This window comes from Argiope bruennichi, chromosome 5, assembly GCF_947563725.1.
Source record: "Argiope bruennichi chromosome 5, qqArgBrue1.1, whole genome shotgun sequence".
NCBI lineage: Eukaryota > Metazoa > Arthropoda > Arachnida > Araneae > Araneidae > Argiope > Argiope bruennichi.
Genome location: NC_079155.1, coordinates 120,710,410 through 120,729,164, shown reverse-complemented (window position 1 = coordinate 120,729,164; position 18,755 = coordinate 120,710,410). Strand labels below are relative to the sequence as shown.

Sequence of the window (18,755 nt, the reverse complement as noted above, 5' to 3'; positions counted from 1 at the left end):
TAAAAAGCGTTGTCATTATTTGTACTTTTTTAAATCAACTTAATGTTCAGAAGTGAAACGAAGCGAATTCTAACTAACTGTTTTCTTTCGCGCGAGCAGTTTATTATACAATAGTTTCTGTTTTAATATTTCCAGGTTGTCATGGAAATTGAAGAGTTCATCTATGTTCCTCAAGATGTATGTTAATTTCTTAATAGTTCGAATTGAAATTATGCAGAAATATCTTCTTAGTATTATAGGGTCATTTATTTCTTTTTATCATTTACAATTTCTATATCTAGCGTTTCATATTACTATTATGAGTTGTTTACTCTTACAGAGTTTTGTTATGAATATTGATCTTTTTATAGATTTTCTTAAATGTTTAAAATAACTTTTTTATTATATTGCATTCACGAAAAGAATTGTGTGTGAAATTTATTTAATTCAGGTTGTTTGTAATAAGTATCATACGTATTTAATTCTGAAACCTGGGAAAATAAATACCCCCCTCTCAATATTAATAATAATTCAGAGAATACGTATGTTTCGATAAAATATCACAACTTGTTCAGGATGTACTAATTTTATGAATATGCTAATAGTTGTTTGTTAAAAGATAGAAACTTAAATCCAAAATATAAAATATGACTGCAAAATTTATATATCATAAGTGAAAATCATTTAGACATAAATATCTAGTAATATAGATTTTGTGCTGCTTTATAATATTCACTTAGGATTTCAATTATTTAGATATTGTGCTTTGTGTGTATTGAAAAACATTATCAAAATATAAAACAATGAAAAAGAAGGTTAACTTGATGAAATTCTAATGTTCATTGAATTGAGTTTCATCAAAAATATTGTATAATCACTGATGATTTATAAAGTATGTAGTTTAGCATCTGAATAACAAGTTCTTTTACACGTTTATAACATTATCTATGGTAAATTGTAATTTGAAAAAAAAAAAAAAATTCAATTTATAGAGCAATAGCATGTTTGATTAGATACAAGCTTATGCAACACAAATTTTATAGGATTTTATAGTTTTAATTATTACAAGGAGTAGCTTCTAAACTTCCTTTCTGTGTTCTAGAAGAAAAAAAATTTTTTTTGAAGTCATTATTGAATTGGGAATTTTCATAAAATAAAATGAAATATGTCTTTACAAAATTTTTAAATAATAACAAAATTCTTTTAAAGAAATTGAAGTAAGTGCCTTGTTTATAACAAAATTTTAATTAACCTCTTAGTTGTATAAATTAAAAGGTCAGTGATTTAGCTCAAATTTGGATTATTTGCGTGAGGAACAAAATCATCATATTTTACTTTCAATTAAAATACTTTAAATCTATTCTCAAAATTAATAGCTTTAATTACACTAGAAATCTATTTGTTTTGTGATATTCAATTGCAGTGATTGTGCTTTTAGGTTATATATTTCAGAAAAATTATAGATTGATAGGAATTAAAAAAAGAATGCAGTTAAAACATAACTAACATTATATAAGTGGAAATGCTTAGTTATGCAGAGGAGCCACACAATTTTATTATTCTTTTAAATATGTAGATTTCAAGTATTTATACTAATGACTTTGATTTTATTTAAGAAAAGCATCAAATTTTAGTGCAGGTTATTTTACTAATGACTAAATAAAAAAACATGGAAATTATATAATTTTATATTGAATTCTTAAAACATGTATATGCTTGCAGGATGAAGTCCTATTTAATCAGATTGATGAAGATCTTGACCTAGCTTTTGCTTTATCATTGCAACAAGAATTCAGTGAAGAATCTCATTCAGCTAACAAACAGGTAAATAAATTGCTATGACATATTTTAAAAAAGATTATTTTCATTTTTTTAATAATTGGATAATGGTTCTTTTTAAAACATAAAAGTAATTTATTTAGTAGAATTTAAGTTTCACAAAAAGATACTGAAATAAAATAATTCATATTTTGCAAGTTAATGATAATCTATAAGCTTTAAAATGTTTTTAAAGCAGTTGTAGATGTATGCGCATAAAATGCACTTTTCTCTTGTATTTTTCATATTAAGTTTAATTAATATTACAATTTGTCCGAAGTAAAATTTTAATTATTGAATTCATTTTTATTTACCTTCTAAATTTTTAATCTTTTAACATAATTGTAATAAGTTAATTTACTTTCATCATCCTCATTATTATTTTGTTAATTTATGAAGAAACTCATTAGAAATGTATAATTTCTTTACAAACTGTTTTGAAAAAATTGTATCCAAAATATAAATAAATCCAAGATTTTTCAACTGATTTAGTTAAAATGATAGATAATTGATATTGATCATATTTACATAAGAATTGCTTTTGAATAGTGTGACTAATTTTGGTATTACCTGGAAAGAGTATTTCCTTTTATTCAACTGTCTTTAATCATCAACAGTCTTCTTCAATAAGCAAGTTATTTTTTTATTTTATTTAAAGATTAGCTAAGTAATTTCAACATTCATATAAAATCTCTTATTCCACCAAATTTACTTCTTCAAAAGCAAGAAAAATTTCCGTTCCATGTAGAACTTAGTCTTTTCAATCTAATAACAACCATCCAAAGTCATTTCAATTAATACAAAAGTTCTTTTTGGAAAGCTAAAATTATTATTGCTATAAATGCTTCAAACACTAAAGAAAATATTCAATTGCTCTAGTAAATATCACAGTAAAATTATCAAAAGGCAGACCAGTTTCAAATCATAATAGCATTACTGTTGATTAATTTGCAATTCTTTTGGCAATCACCAATTATATAGTAAAAATTTTATTAGCTGATATTAGCTTTTTAGTACTCAAATATTTATTTGAAATATGTCTTCAATACTTTTGGAGACATGACATTTGACAAATCCATTGATTTTGTTCGGGTCCTGATCATACAAGAATAATATTGTTGTAAACCTTTAATGTTGCTTGTCAGCATGTTTAGTTAAATCACTGGAAAGACCGTTTTACGATCAGCCCTGTTGGATGAGGATTGGGTGCCTAGTCAGTGCTCCCAGAACTTGACCATTATTTGGTGACTTGGCAACGAATTTGGCAACAAACTAAATAACAGTGGAAACTTTGAAAATTTTAGTGATCCAGCCAATAGGAATTGAGATACTCCTGATTGGTCCAGAACCCTGCCTCCGGGAACTATAAAAGTCTGGTATTCTCAAGCTGCAGTCAGTCGAAGTCTGAAACAAGTATCGAGTTGTCGAGAGGATAATGAAACAATGAAGAACAAGCATCATGTGGAGTTCAAGCGATTGTTGGACTGAGCTGTGTGCCGAGTCCTGTTTTTTATTGTAGAAGCAGCATTGTGTCGTGTGTGGAATAGCCAGTAATGTCTCAGCAGCTGGATACAGCTAAAGTGAGGAGACAGTGAAGAATTGCAACCGTTTAGAGAGACCAAAAAGTGAAGCTACGAAGATTCCCTTTTCTGCTGAATTCTGTCTGGCCGCTTTGTGTGCTGTAGTTGTTATTGCTACCGATTACTACTTTGGGCTAGTGTGTGTTATAGTGTGCTGCTTCGTGTTGCCATGTGTTCGTCTCGGCTGTATATTTGTCGTCTTCATATTTGTGTCCTTCATGTTAATAAAAATCATTGTCATTCGTTATTGAGGCCTGCTGATTGTTTTCACATCATACACCCACTACAAATGAACCCAGTGACTTTTACGGACTTAGAAATAGATTTGGAAGAGCCATAACAATATAAACAAACTTGTTGATTCTTGGATTCTTGTCTTAAAATGTGCAAAGTTTTTGCATTCTTAGCTAATTTTCCATGAAGATTTGAGTTAGTATTTAATAATTGAATAAAGAGAAACAAAAAATGACCTGTAAATATTAAAGATGCTTCTCAAAATTCACACAATTAAAATGCATCAAACCTCAATATCAAATTCTTCCATCTAATTACAAATTAAATCTTCTTGTCACTCGTTTTTGAATTAAATTGGATTCAGCTAGAGCAAAACTTTACAGATTTCAGTTATCATAAACTGTTATGGATTAAGTTTATATAGTTGAACTAATTAACTAAACTAAACTAATGAAACCAATATCTGCATTTTAACGGTCACCATATTGAATATTCATGTATATATCAGGGTTGCCACATCTCTGGGAGAACAGGGAAAATCGGAAAAACATAGCAAATTTAAAACTCTTCCAAACCCCCCCCCCAAAAAAAAAAATCCAGGAAAATTTGCAAATTTTCATAAAAACAGAAAATACAGGAAATTTTAAGTTTCTTAGTTTTTTTGTTCTTTTTCCCCATCCAAAAAGTGTCAATCTTTAAAGATTGCAAGAATTAAAGATTATAGTCATAGCTTACAAAAACGAAACAATTACCATTCACAATAGTGTAATGTGGTAAACTCTCTCCTTTTTTTCTATAGATCATCCCAGTTTTGATTTGAGAGTCAGTTCTTTTACCACAAGATTCTTGAATTGCAGCTAATGAGCATGTACAAGACTTCCACAACTATTCAAAGAATAGAATACCCTTCTATGGTGGGATTAGTACTTTCAACTTGAATAAATTTTCTAAAAATGTTGCTTAGGTAAAACTTACACACACACATGTAAAAAAAAAAAAAAAACTTATTTTATGTAAACCTTATCTCTAAACTTTGAATTTTATAAACTATCACAAAGAGTAAGAAAAAAGTTCCCCCTTTATTTCAAATTAAATCTCAGTATGAGAAATCATGAAGGATATCTTAAAAGACTTCTCCAATATTTGACGCTTTAATCAATTGTTAAACGTAGTAGGATGTTGCAAGTTTTTTATGGTATTGATACATGTGAATGTTTGAAAAATAGCTTCTATTTTTTTATTGAGTTTTTTTCTTCTGTCTCTGTCTTGTGATATATAAATTATTTTATTTTAGGAAGATTCTGCAAGTTCATCTGAATCAAATTCTAAACCTTTAAGTATAATTGATTCTCAGTGGGAATTAATTGATCCGAATCCAGATATCCATGCCTTATTCTTGGAATTTAATGCCAAGTTCTTCTATGGAAAATTGGATTCTGTAGAAGTAAGATGGAGTCCAAGAATGACATTGTAATTGTTCTTTATCATTTTTCTCCAATAATTTGAGAAAATAAAAATTTCCCTGTAAAATTAAAAGTATGATGTATTCTATAATAGACCATGATATATATCACATGTCATAATATGTCAAATGCAAAAGTGAAGGAGACATAGTGCTTTCACGATATATTTTAAAAAAAATTAATAGTGAAAATATTTTGGAAGTATTGTGATATAACTCAAATAAACAAGTAATTTTAATTCTCTTTGCTTAAAATTCCCTAATCAATAATAAATTTAAATAATTTTTACAAAATTCAATATAACTTTTTTCATTATGAATCTTTTTTGTTTCAAATTGTACTTATAAATTCATTGAAATATATTACTCAAAATTGCGTATGGGTTTGAAAATACATCTAAATCTAATGTTTTTACTATTATTTATAATGCAAAAGGAAAAAACAACATCATTTCTTTTTATGTTTATTATATGAATATGTATTTATTTATGTATCTATTTTGTATAAATTTAATCACTGGATGATGCACAGTTTTGTAATACATATATGGTAAATTAAATAAATTTAAAATTCCATCTAAAATTAGAAATTTTAGTGTTTTTGAAACTTTATAATTATGAAAAGCTTAACACAGAGCAAAAGGGTTTAAACAATACTTTTTATTTTTGTGTTTTATTTTATTTGTATTTTGTTTTTATCATTGAAAAAATTGAAATAACTTTTGAGCTATTAAAGATACAACTTTGAAATTTTGTCATAATATGTAGAATAGCGATGTTACTTGTAAATACTACATTGTAATACTACTATTTTATTAGCTTATTTTCATAACATGAGCAATGAAATAAGCTAATAAAATAAAAATTGATATTTTGATCAGTTTTTAAATCGCATATCCTCTTAAGCTGAAATTAAATTATATATTATTAAGTAATGAAAATTTTCTTATTAAAATAATGCTTTCAAATTAGTGATTTTGCTTGATAATAGTTAATTGTTTAATAGAAATTAGAAAAACTTATAGCTTAATTGTTTCATTATGTTTATTAGAGTTCTTTTTAAAATAATTGATAAAGTAGAAGACAAGATTGAAGTGAATTTATCCTTCATAATTTAAAATTGTTTTATTAGATTAAAAATTTGTTATTAATTTTGTAGTTATTTTAGATATTTATTAATTGATATTGTTTTGTGTAGTATTCATTATTATATTAGCAAATTATTGTTATCAGATTCTTCTCCTGATACAGAAGTAAATTATTTCACGATAAATTTTTGGTGTAAGTGTAATTTAAAAAATCCCCAATAATAATTTCAGTATTTCATTTTGTGTGTATGTTGTTGAAGTAAATATGAATATTATTCAGGTGTGCTGGTTTGTGCTGCTATGAAGGTAGAGGTAGATTATGCTCAGTCCGCTTAAGTTTACCTTTGCTGAAGCTTCGGCCTCGTAAAGATTTAATTGAAACTCTTTTAGTGAGTATGAATAAAGCTTTTCTTTAAGTTACATTTATTAGCATTTTCTATATTACTAGTATCAGCAATATAAACATAAATTTTATAAATACTATTTTATGTTCATGGATTAACTTTGAATATTACTAAGAATAAAGAATTTATTTTGAAATATTTTTTAAAGGAAAATTATATCAAAATCATTTATTAAGGTCATTGTAATTGTTACTGAATTACTTGTCTGCCTCTTTAAAAAAATGTTTCTGTTTCATATTTATTTTATAACTTTAAAAAATTAATTGAATTAAACTATTTATGATGGCTATTTATTTAGATTTAATAGATATATATTTTTTAATTATTCAAGATTATAACTGCATTTTACGAGGAGTGATCCAAAACAAAAATGTTTACAAGGCAAAGGAAAAATGTTTTATCAACAATAGACACAGGATACAAATGGTAATTAAGAGATATGTGATGGTCACTTCTCTACATAATCACCAAACCTGTTGAGGCATTTATCACGCCTCTGTACCAATTTGTTTAACCTGTCTGGTAATACTCGGGTCCCCGCTTATTGAGCCAGTTTGAACATCACCGTCTGATATGAACCTTGTTTTCTACAATTTTGGGAAAAGGAAGTAGTCACTGAAAGCCGAATCAGGGGTGGCTACAGACCTCCCACCTAAACATTGCCAGCAATCTCTGCCCGCTTCCATTTAGCCACCTGTTGTGTACCCATTGCTTCACCCCCATGCACTTCAGCGATTTGTCTGTGAATGTCCGATGGGGACACATTCTTGGCCCATAGAAGTCGTATCATGGATTGCACTTCTGTGTGAGATCACTTCTCTAGATGTCTTGCCTTTACTGTCGCTGTTTCAGGTTTCATTACTAATACTATCTGCTCGAACGACTGGTCCAAGACAACTAGGGCCATCTGTATCCACTCTTTATAACAGTAGTTCCTACAGTTATAAAGAGTTATAAACAGTAATAGTAGTTCTTTATAACAACATTCCAATCCACAGTTTCTACTTTCCAAATGCTGCTGCTTGTAAACTTTTTTTTTGGATCACCCCTCGTAATATTTCATAATGGTATTTATTATATTTCGTGAAGATTTAATAGTGGAATTTCAATTTGTTTGTATGTATAAATGAGTTTTAATAATATTGTTTATTTTTAAATGGCCATGTAACTTAGATGTTTATAATTTTTCTGACTTTAATGTTCAGATGGTGAAGTCAGATTGATTTATATTGATTATTAAAGGATTATTTATCAAAAACTCTATTTAAAAGTATTATTTCAAAGGGTTTATTCTGCTTTAAAGTAATAATAGCTGCTTTCAACTCTTTGCATGGTAAACATGGAGCAGTCTAATTAATTGGTTGAAGAAGCTCTACTTAAATTTTATTTTACTGTTTATTTCGAAAATGGATGTCAGAGATGTGTAAAAGCACATTGATATTTAAAAATCATGAGCTTTCAAACAAAATGTAAATTGGTAAATTTAGTAGAGTAATTAGGGTTGTGGTTTTCTTCCCCTAGAGAATATGCAGTGAAGTATTGTTTGTTTTCCAAAAATGGCAGACAAGAGGCAGTGACCATTTGTGATTTTCTAGGGGTCATAATAAAATAAAAGTTGTTGAAATTGGACCAATGATTTTTTCATTTTCATGATTATTTTAAATATATTGAAATCTAATAATAATAAAGACAAAATATGTGTGCATGTTTCCACAATTCAAGAAAGATAATTGGGCCAGGAACTTGACAGTTTGACGCATATTTTGAGGGGTGAAGGAATATAGCTTGCGACAATGCTTTTAATTGTTGTTATGAAATATAAATAAATCTCATTAGTTTTGTTTTTGTTGAATCAAATATTGCAGTAGGTTCGATGAAATCTTTTCTTCTATTAAAAACTAAAAATTGATGTTGTTTATTTATTTTATACTGATTATGCTTTCTTGTCGGATGTTTTTTGACATTGGATAGAATGCTTTAGATTTGAAGTAATTATAGTTTCGGTTCAACATCAAATTTCAACAATGGGGAGAAAATAATATGAATTTTTTTGTTAGATCTGTTAACAAAATCCAATCTAGCTAAATTATGAATTACATTAGGTTATTGGCATTTTCAGGGCAGCTAGCTGTTTGAGAAGCAGGAAACCCTGACTGGGTCAGGAATTGGATTTAAGAGATTGGAAAAAATCAGCAAAAATTATTCTACAACTGAGATTTTGTTTTAATAATTATTATCATAGTGAATAATTCACTGACCTTTTTTATAAAAAGAATGAAACATCATTTGGAAGTCGTAAAAATCAGTTGTTTACTGGTCAAAAGCGGTTGCATCCTATTTTCTTTTTACACAGACATTAGGTAGCAGGATGTTTACATTAAAATTATGAGGAATTGAAATTTTGGATGTGTAAGATTGTCATCAAGTCACAATGTCATTGACATCAAGTTTATGATGGATTCTGCTTCCGCTGACTGTTTTAAAACAACAAACTTGTCCATTACCTGTCTTATAAAATGCTATATTATTCTTGTTTATCGATATTTTTCTTAAAAAATTTATTCTTTTATTGCATTTTCATGCATAATATATGATATCATGATAGCTCATTGGTATAGTAATTTGCTAATTCATTGATTTTAAATTGAATTGAGATTGAGACTCATTCCAGCATTTGGGTCTGAGATGAAACATTTTAAAAATGGTAAAGTTGGTTATACTAATATTCAGAATTTCAAAATTTCTATAGAGAGGGGAAAAAAAAAGGAAATTAATCACCATAATTTATTTAATGCATATCTGTATATATGAAATGCTAACGCATGTGGCATAGAAATCGAGCTTATTACTAATTGTTGAATGGTAACAGTCAAATATAAGCAAAACATCATACGAATTTCAGACTTTTAATTCATTGAACATTTTTGCAGCTGCTTTGCGCAACTAATTAATGGAGCATCAAAATATTGTTAGATGTGTTATGGAGATAGTTCGCCATGTTATCAAAGGCCATGCAGTCAGAGGGAAGAATATATAAAAAAAAAATCAGGAAATAGGCATCAAACAAAAAGTTCAATCAAGTGCAAAAATAGGTTTAATCATTGTCAGATAAGTAATCATGGTAAGACTTAAGATTAATATTCTCGCCTAGCACGTTAATCAACAAAAACTCTGTAAAAGTTTGTGATCTTGGGTATATACCAGAAATGCTAACAAAAGGCTTTTAAAGTTGCAATTAAAAAATTGTCACAAAATTATATTTGGCAAGAAATCACTCCAAAAATTTTCCAGTCTAGCTGCAATTATTGTGATTGCCTACAAAAACTGATATTTACATCCTTTAAAACAGTTATCTTCTAAAAATACTTTTTGTCATATCTCAAGACTAAAAAGAAATTACTAATTAGAATATGAAATAAAATATGAAATTAGAATATGAAACTAATAAAAAATTTGCAAAATCCATTAATTCTATCCTTTTAAAAAATATTATACAAATAGCTCGTTTTATACAATAAGAAGGAAATTTAAGTGATAAGAACTGAAATTGCATTTTTCTCTGTATGATACAAATGCAGTAAACATTCTGTCAATGTGCAAGAGATTTCTTGCTATGGTTGGGGAACTAAAAATTAATGCTTTTGCTGTGACTGAATCATTTTTTTATTTTGATACAATACTATATACTTTTACTTCAAAAGTACACAATTATTATTGCCAACCTCTTTCAGATGTTTTTTATTTTATGCCCCAAATGATTCCTTTTCTTTTTAGTAGAAATATTATTTAATCATGATTTTGTGTATTGGTCTAAATAAAGAAGATCTCCATTTTAAGGAAATATAAATTCCTAAACACTCGGCTAATATGTATGTGATTTTGTATTTCATCTTTCATGATTAAATAAATCTATGACAATTAGTTCTGAGAAATTCCCATCTAGACAAGTGCACATGCTTTAATATATTGTATAGGTCCATTAGTATGTTTGAAAAATTAGAGAAATGTTTACTAAAAATATGCATATCTGAAATCTAATGATTCAAAGTGATTTAATGTTGATTTTTTTTAGAAAGCATTGAAAATTATTTTACACATACTATTAAGAAGAGTGAATAAGAGGTAGAGAATAAAACAAAATCAGATTGAAGATTTTAAATGCTTCTGCAAATAGTTGGGGAAATGTTTTAGAAAACCTGGAAATAATAGAGAAAAGCCAAGGGACATCAAACAGCAGAAATTTCAATTACCCTGATTTTTCCCTTAATTAATTTTTTCATTTGATATGTTGAAATTTTGTTCTTATCAATTTCTGCATTGCATCCCAATTTTAGAATAGTTTACTGAAATGTATTTAATGATGTGCTTGAGCATAATATGAATAAGGTTTCTAAAACAGTAAAGTTAAATGTTTGTTGCAATTTGAAATATAAGAAAATTTTACTGAGTAAGCCATGAAAACCAAACTTTGTTAATAATATTTAATTGAAGTTAAAATGAATATTTTTGATTAGAAACCAAAAGCAGCTGAGCTCAAATATACATTAAAAATTATCTGTGCATATCAATCCAAAATTTCTCGTAGCTTTACTGAATAAGGAAAGAAGGTGGAAAAATTAATTAAGTGTACTTGATTTCATCATTGGAAGTGATGATTAAAAAGATGTGAAATTAAATATATATGAAATTTATTATAACTGTTTTATCTGGTTGTAATAGCATGAGAGAAAAAAACTTTGTCTTCTATCTTAAGAATTTTATAATTTAATAAATGAATGGCAATATTCTATGTGCTTTTTACTTTATTAATGGAAATTTTGTGCTTGCATTTTCAATATATCTAATTTTTTCATCTTTTATGCATTTTTGTTTTGATACACGTGCACAAAGTGATTCTTGTTTTACAAAATATGAAATTAGAGTTAAAAAAAAAAAAAGATGGAAACACATTTAGACATTATTTCATTGAAATGTATAATTTTTTCCATTTTTAGCCTGTGAATTAACCAGTGATTTTGTTTGAAAATACTGAATATTTTATTATGTATGTATTTATGAAGAACTTTATACATATTTTTGCTTTTAATTTTGCATAAAAAATAATATTGGTATCTTTTGTCCCTTTCATTTCATTTAAATTTCTTATGTAAAATTTGTTAAATCCAAATATTAAAAAATATGACAGTGATTATTCTGAAAATAACAAAAATATTGCATATTGTTAAGTGTATTTTGTTATTTATGTTCCAATTTTTTATTTTGTAAGTTTTAATTCTTATTATTTGAATGATTTTTTTTTTCTTTTACATATGCTGTTTATTCATTAATTCACTCATCAGCATGAAATGATTCATGCATACTTGTTTGTTACTGCAAATAATAAGGTAAGGTTTTATAGTATATATAGTACCATATAATTATAATTCAGTTGTTACTTTGTAGGTTTGAAATATATATATATATATATATATATATATATATATATATATATATATATATATATATATATACAGTCAAACAGAACAAAGCAGTCTGATTTCTAAAGGTTTCTGTATTTTGAATTACAATATATTAACATTTTTACCTCAAACAGCTTTTTGGATATAAGAAGAGTGTTTTTACTGCTATTTCTTAATAAAAGAATATATTTTTTATTTTATTATTATCTATTTATTAAGGAAAAGATGCATTTTTTAAAATTAATTGTTGAGTACTCTTATGAAACTTTTAATAAAGTATTGTGCCTTTTTTTATTTATAAAAAAGAATCTAATCAAAACCAGTAAAGATATCTTTTGTGTCAGCTGATTCATCTATTCAACTGACATTAAATTGTAACTTATAATCTAAAAAAACCTGCATTAAGAAAATTTTAATAATAGGAAAAAAAATGACAAAAGATAATTTTTTATGTATTTTTTACGATATATAATGAATTTCGAATCCTGTTGGCTAATTAATATGTAACATTATTTGTTTGAAACTGAATGCAGGTTTGAAGACATAAACGAGACAAGACATTGTATTTTTAATTTCGTTTTAATATCCATTTCGGGAAAGCATAATTATTAACAAGAGGAGCAGCCAGCGTGTCACAAAGCAAAAGTAAAGAAGAGCAAAAAGGGAGGAACAAATGATTACTTGTCTTATATAACATTGGATTTCTGGCCATGCGCCAAGGGAATACATATGTTGACCTTGAGAAGTGTAACAGAAGTATCACTTTCATTTGATACATAGTACTGATGGCACATTATTTTTACAGAGGAATTAATTAAACCGAAAGTGGAATTGGATCACAAAATAAGAGAATATTTTAGAATGAAGTTACGATGGGCTAAATTAAGATAAAATCTTGGACATTAATTTGGATTAAATTAAGAGTTTAATATATATATATATATATTACTGTATGTACAGAATATTTTATGTGAAACTAAATTAAATGTTTCTTAAATTTGGAAATATAAAGTGCACTATTTATCTAAATTTTTTTAATAACATACAAGAGATTTTGACTTTAGTTTTGATTTTTGTAAGGTTAATTTGAATTTCATAAATTTTATAGGTATAAATAAATATAATACACCTAGTAATACCTTTTTTTTTTTCCTCCAAATTATTTTTTTAACTTAAAACTTACGTTTTTCTTATATAAACGCACTTGCTGGCATCATCATTGGATTGTTATGGCCACAGCTACTTTGATAAGTTAAATTGTTTTTTAAACTATATAAATATTCATTATCCTTTTTTTTAATACAGATTATTTTCTTTTAAAAATTATTTGCTTATTTTTTATATTAAAACTATATTTTCTTTATTTTTGTTTTAGTGGATATAAAAAACATAATTATATTAAAACTGTACTAATATATCCTATCTTATTAGGATCATGATGCTCATGGACCTGAATTTTTAAAGCATATGTACAGAATAAATAAGGAAGCTGGTACAAGAATATCTGTGAGTTCTAATTTTTCATTTCAGTTTTCATTAGTAAAAATTTTATATTGCTTTGTATTGTAAACATTCAGAACTTTTTCAGTCTGTAGTAGTCTGATTACAGTCCCTTAGCTTTGAGAGTTGATGATCATGAGTTCTTCATCTGACACCTTCATGTTGTTGTTGATTCTGTTATGTGTTAGATTGGCCATCATTAATTAATCCTTTGGATATGAATTTTTTTGAAACCTTTTTATCTTCATTTTCTATCATATGAATATAACTGATTCTGATTAAAACAAATTTGTTCTAAATATTTTCCAAATGATTGTAAAGCTAGAAGCTATGATCTGATGGTTAAATAAGTACTTTTACTAAGAGTTATTTAAACTAATTTCAAAAGGTTAGTTGCTTTGTACAAGTCCTGTTAGTAGTCAAAGGTTAAGTGTTCTTAAAATGTGGTATTGATGTGAGATCAGGGATATAGATGTAATCCTTATCATTTGACTGTGATTCAAAATTAGGAAATGTCTCTTCATAGTTCTGAATGATTTTTAATAATGGAGGCAGATTTAACTACAAATTCCTCATAAGCCTTAGCTAAGCATATAACCAATGTTTAAAATATTTGACAACCAAAAAATAGGCCATTGTTAACGCATTGCATTAGTTTAACTTTTTTGTTTTTTACAGTCTGTAGGTCATAGGTCATGTAAAAGTACATATTTATTTCATGGCAAAATATATTCGCATGCAGTGTAATAACATTTTTTTAATACAATAAGTAGACTTGCTTAATTTTTTAAGTCATTCCCTTTCCCCCAGCTACAGATTTTTTTTTAATGATTTCAAATTTTTTTAGTTTAAAGAAAATTTTGAAATTATGCTTATATATTTATATATTATTTTACATGTTTTGAACAGGCGTAGATTTTTGTGATATATAAAAAAGAAGATTTAAAAATTCTTTATTAATCTCTTTTGCTTGTTTTCTAAATTGCTTGTATAAGTACACCATTTTTTCCATACCTGCTACTTCCTTTATTTTGTATGGATGTTTTATAAGGCATTTGGCTTGTTTATCCATTGTTTAAAGCATGAGAAAGAAAAATGAATCAGTGGATGAAAGTTATCCCATCCTCTAGGTGTGTTCTTATTTACCATTGTTTAAAACTAGGTAAACTGTTGTATGTTTTAGCTAGAATTTTCATCCTGTTATTGGTTTGCTTGTTATTAGGTTTCCTCTAATTTAAGCACAAAGATAAGCCAGTGTGCATTGAACATTCTTCAGGCTGATATCCTCTTATTTAGTGGAGTTAAATAAACAACAACTTCACATGTTACTAAAGTACTCCAAGATTGCTTTTACAAACACTTTATTGCAAGTCCTTGATTCATGGATGTGGTTAGATACATTTCTTTCAGTGATATGAGAACCTTTATTAGTACTAATTTTGATTTTTTTTGTAAGCTTTATATTCATATGGCTAATGATGTAATATTTAAAAAATAAACATAAAATTTAAAATTATTATTTTTGAAATTGAATGCATTGAAATTGTTATTTTTGAAATTGAATGCATAAATTGTATATATTTATTTAGAAGAAAAAACTTTCTTTAATCAAACTTTACTTTACTACAAATTACTTTAAATTTGAATGCTTTTAATCAAATTAATTATAAAATACACTGTAATGTTATAATTTAAAAAAAAAATTATTTGGTATATTATAATACTCTGAAGAAAAATTTCTTCCATATGTGTTTTATTTTTTATATATAACTTTGTAGTTAATATATTTTACTAGATATTTATGTTCTTTTATTTCACATTTTTTTACAGACTGGAATTTTATTGTCTTTGAATATTAATGTATTTTTAATTATATACTCTTTTTTATATGACAAAAAAGAACTAATTTATATTTATCATATCTGTAAAATTTTGTATTTATTTTTTAAAAGGATCTTTATTTTGTACCATTTCTACCTGGAACATGGTTATTAGTAATGGTTTCTATATATTTTCTAGGTTTACCATAGTTTTCATGATGAAGTGGATTCATACCGAACACATTGGTGGAAGTGTAATGGACCTTGTCAAAACAAACGGCCATTTTATGGCATAGTCAAAAGAGCAATGAATCGAGCTCCTGGACCTAGAGATAACTGGTGGGCTCAGCATCAATCCACCTGTGGTGGTACCTTTACAAAAATAAAAGAACCAGATAATTACAAACAAAAGTCTTTAAAAAGGAAACTTCTAGGTAAATTGTATCTGAGTTATCAAAAATGTTAGTTTTAGTATTTACATATAATAGTTATTTTAATTTATATCACTCATTTGATGCATTAAAAGTTTAGCTGAAGAATTATTAGTCTTCTTATATTATGATATTTCCTACATCTAGATTTCTCACATTATTGATCCATTATAAGTATAATGAGTCAGAAGTGAATATAGTTAATGTACCTTGTTGGGGGGGAGGGGATATTGTAAAATCTTTTTTTGAAAAATTTCAACTTTCAAAATGTTAGTGTATAATTTGCATATTTATTTTTCAATGTTTTTATTTTTGTTATTGTTTATTTTAAATAAATATATAAACTCTTAAATCAGTAATGATGGTAGAAATACCAGATTTTTAATTTTTCAAATCCAGAATTTCTAGGTTTGTGAAATGTAAACTCATTACACTGTTCATCAGTATCCCCCCCCCCTTTTCAAATGACATTACAGTGACTTCAGGATCATTTTATAGGATTGATAGTATTATTTTGTAAAATTGGCATTAGTTACTTTATTTGAAAAATATGCAAAGAAAAGGCATTGTAATCATAAAAATATAACTTTTAGATTTCAATGAGTCTGCTTTTCAATTTTGAATCCCTCCCCCTCAAAAAATGGGAGGGGGGAATTATATTTGCCTATGAACATAATAGGTCAAAAATGCATTGAGCCATAGCTGGAAAATCCAGTAAAGGGAAGTTATGTGTGGAACTTTGCCATCTTTGAATTCTAAATGTTGGCTTACTAACTGCAGAATAAGTATAAATGCACTTGGGGTTCTTCCTTAAATCTTCTATACATAGTAAGGAAGAAAAGTAATTTTGCACTTGAATATTAATTGTGGAAATATTTGATATTTGCATTTTTGTTTAAAATATATAATTTTATAATCCTTAATTTTTGATTGAAAATATTTTGTCGTATATTATAATTTTTAAATTATGCTAAGAGATTTTTATTTCTATTCCTTGTTTTCCATAGAAAAAGATCAGAAAGGAATAAAAAGTTATTTTGAAGCTAGCACTTCTAAATCTGTTTCATCTTCATTCAATTCTACCAAAAAACATAAAGGAATAGACATTAGTGCTATTCAGTCAATTCTTGGTAAGGATGCAAATATAGTTTCTGTGAACAGTGGAGGATCTTTTACCCCTGATTTACCTACTGTTAAAGAAATGAATCCTCCTGTGCCTTTTGCTGGACGAGGCTTCACATTAGGATCGTCATCATCTGAAACTCCAAGATCATTTCTAGCCAAACTTCGAAAAGATGGACTTTTAAAATCAAATATTTCTACATCAGTTACTTCTTTAGAAAAGAAAGAATGTGTTCAGCCAAACAGCTGCAAGGATGAAGTTGTAAAAAATTCAGATACTAATAAAAAAGGTAAGATGTTTAATTTTTAGTACTCCAGATTTCATTTATCTACTCATAAGGAAAAGAGGCTTAATGGCTGCATTTATTAAGATTTTAGAGATAAGAAATAAATGAGATCTGCAGAACTTTAGTAAAAAAATAATGACTTTTAGGAGCTTTAAGTTAAGACTATTAATTGTACTATTCATGGTTGCAAAAGTTATGTCTGTTCAAATCACCAGAACAGTTTTTCATCAAGTTACCTTAAACGAATTTTGAATAATTGTGGAGTTATTTAATTTTAATATGTTTCAAACATATTTGCATTAAATTAATGCAATTATTTTCTGATTATGATTATTAATAGAACTTATGTATTTTAATTTTTGTTTACAGTTTCTATGAATCTCTAAAACTTTTTTCCTCTCCAGAATAATAATTCCAGCTTAAAATATTTACATTTAATGGATTACACAGGAAATAATATTTATATTTTGTGCTAATTTTTAATTAAGTGACACTGAATATAGTTTCATGATAAAATTGTTCTGAGTTATTGAATATACATTAAATCAACAAATTCAGCAAATTATTTTTGATAAATAAAGAATATTTTCTTCTGAATTAAATCCCTCATTGAAAAATTCGCTATTCTCTTCCAAATAAAATACTATTTCAAGGCAATGCATCAAATTAAGTATTTCTTTATCATTAATTTCAGCATATTTGCAAACTAAATAAATTTATCTTCTCGCTAAGATTGCATTTTATTTATGATTTTTTTTTTTTTTTCAATTTCAAAAAATTTAAATAAGAACTAATCTTTAATTTTTAGATTCTCCTTGTTCAGCTAGCAACTCTTTAAATGCTACTCTAAGTACTGTTGAAAAAAGTAAACTTGTACAAAGTTCTTTGGACCAATTTGTGTCATCACCTCTCAGAAATTCAGAAACTGATGATGCTCCAACATTTAGATCTGTTTCGCAACAAAATGAGAGCAGTGAAGTTGAGTGCCCAGTATGTTCAATCCTTTTACCAAGTGCAGATATCAACAATCATTTGGATCAGTGTTTGCTGGCAAATGGTTAACAATTTTTATGTAGATAAATACATTTTAAATTTACTATTTTAAAATCAACATGCCTTTAAGAATTTTTGTATATTTATAAAATTTACATAATAAATCTTTATCCTTTTAAATGAGTAATCAACTTTATTGCAGTAAATTATGTTAAGATTAAAATGTGGTATTGAAATCTATTTATTCAAGATCTACTGTAACTAGTTTTGTATGTCATGTAGTGTATTGGAAGGTGTACGAGAAAGAAATTTATACTCTTAATAGAAATTTTTTTAACATTCTTTTTTTAGATAATTTGAAAATAAAATGTTTTACATATAATTAATTGAAACCTAATTAAAAATTACAGACATTTTTATTCTTTTGATCTCCATTTTGTAAAAAAATTTTTTAACATTCTGCTAGAGTCAAAAATCTGAATTATTTTTAATCATGTGGAATTGTCAAATACATTAAAACTTATTTTACACTATTTTTTTCAACAATAAGTAATTATATTTCCATTATCAAAAGTCTG

The 18,755-nt window shown here is 26.6% G+C and overlaps 1 protein-coding gene across 1 annotated transcript; it reads left to right on the top strand.

Moving 5' to 3' along the window:
* Positions 1-34: 34 nt before the first annotated feature.
* LOC129969090 (DNA-dependent metalloprotease SPRTN-like) lies at positions 35-18,375 on the top strand. Its single transcript, XM_056083499.1, has 9 exons — positions 35-177; positions 1,702-1,803; positions 4,906-5,081; positions 6,442-6,550; positions 11,905-11,949; positions 13,456-13,530; positions 15,544-15,778; positions 16,783-17,187; positions 17,993-18,375. The coding sequence occupies exons 1-9, from the start codon at positions 142-144 to the stop codon at positions 18,244-18,246; spliced, it is 1,437 nt and encodes a 478-aa protein (XP_055939474.1). The 5' UTR covers positions 35-141; the 3' UTR covers positions 18,247-18,375.
* The last annotated feature ends 380 nt before the right edge of the window (positions 18,376-18,755 follow it).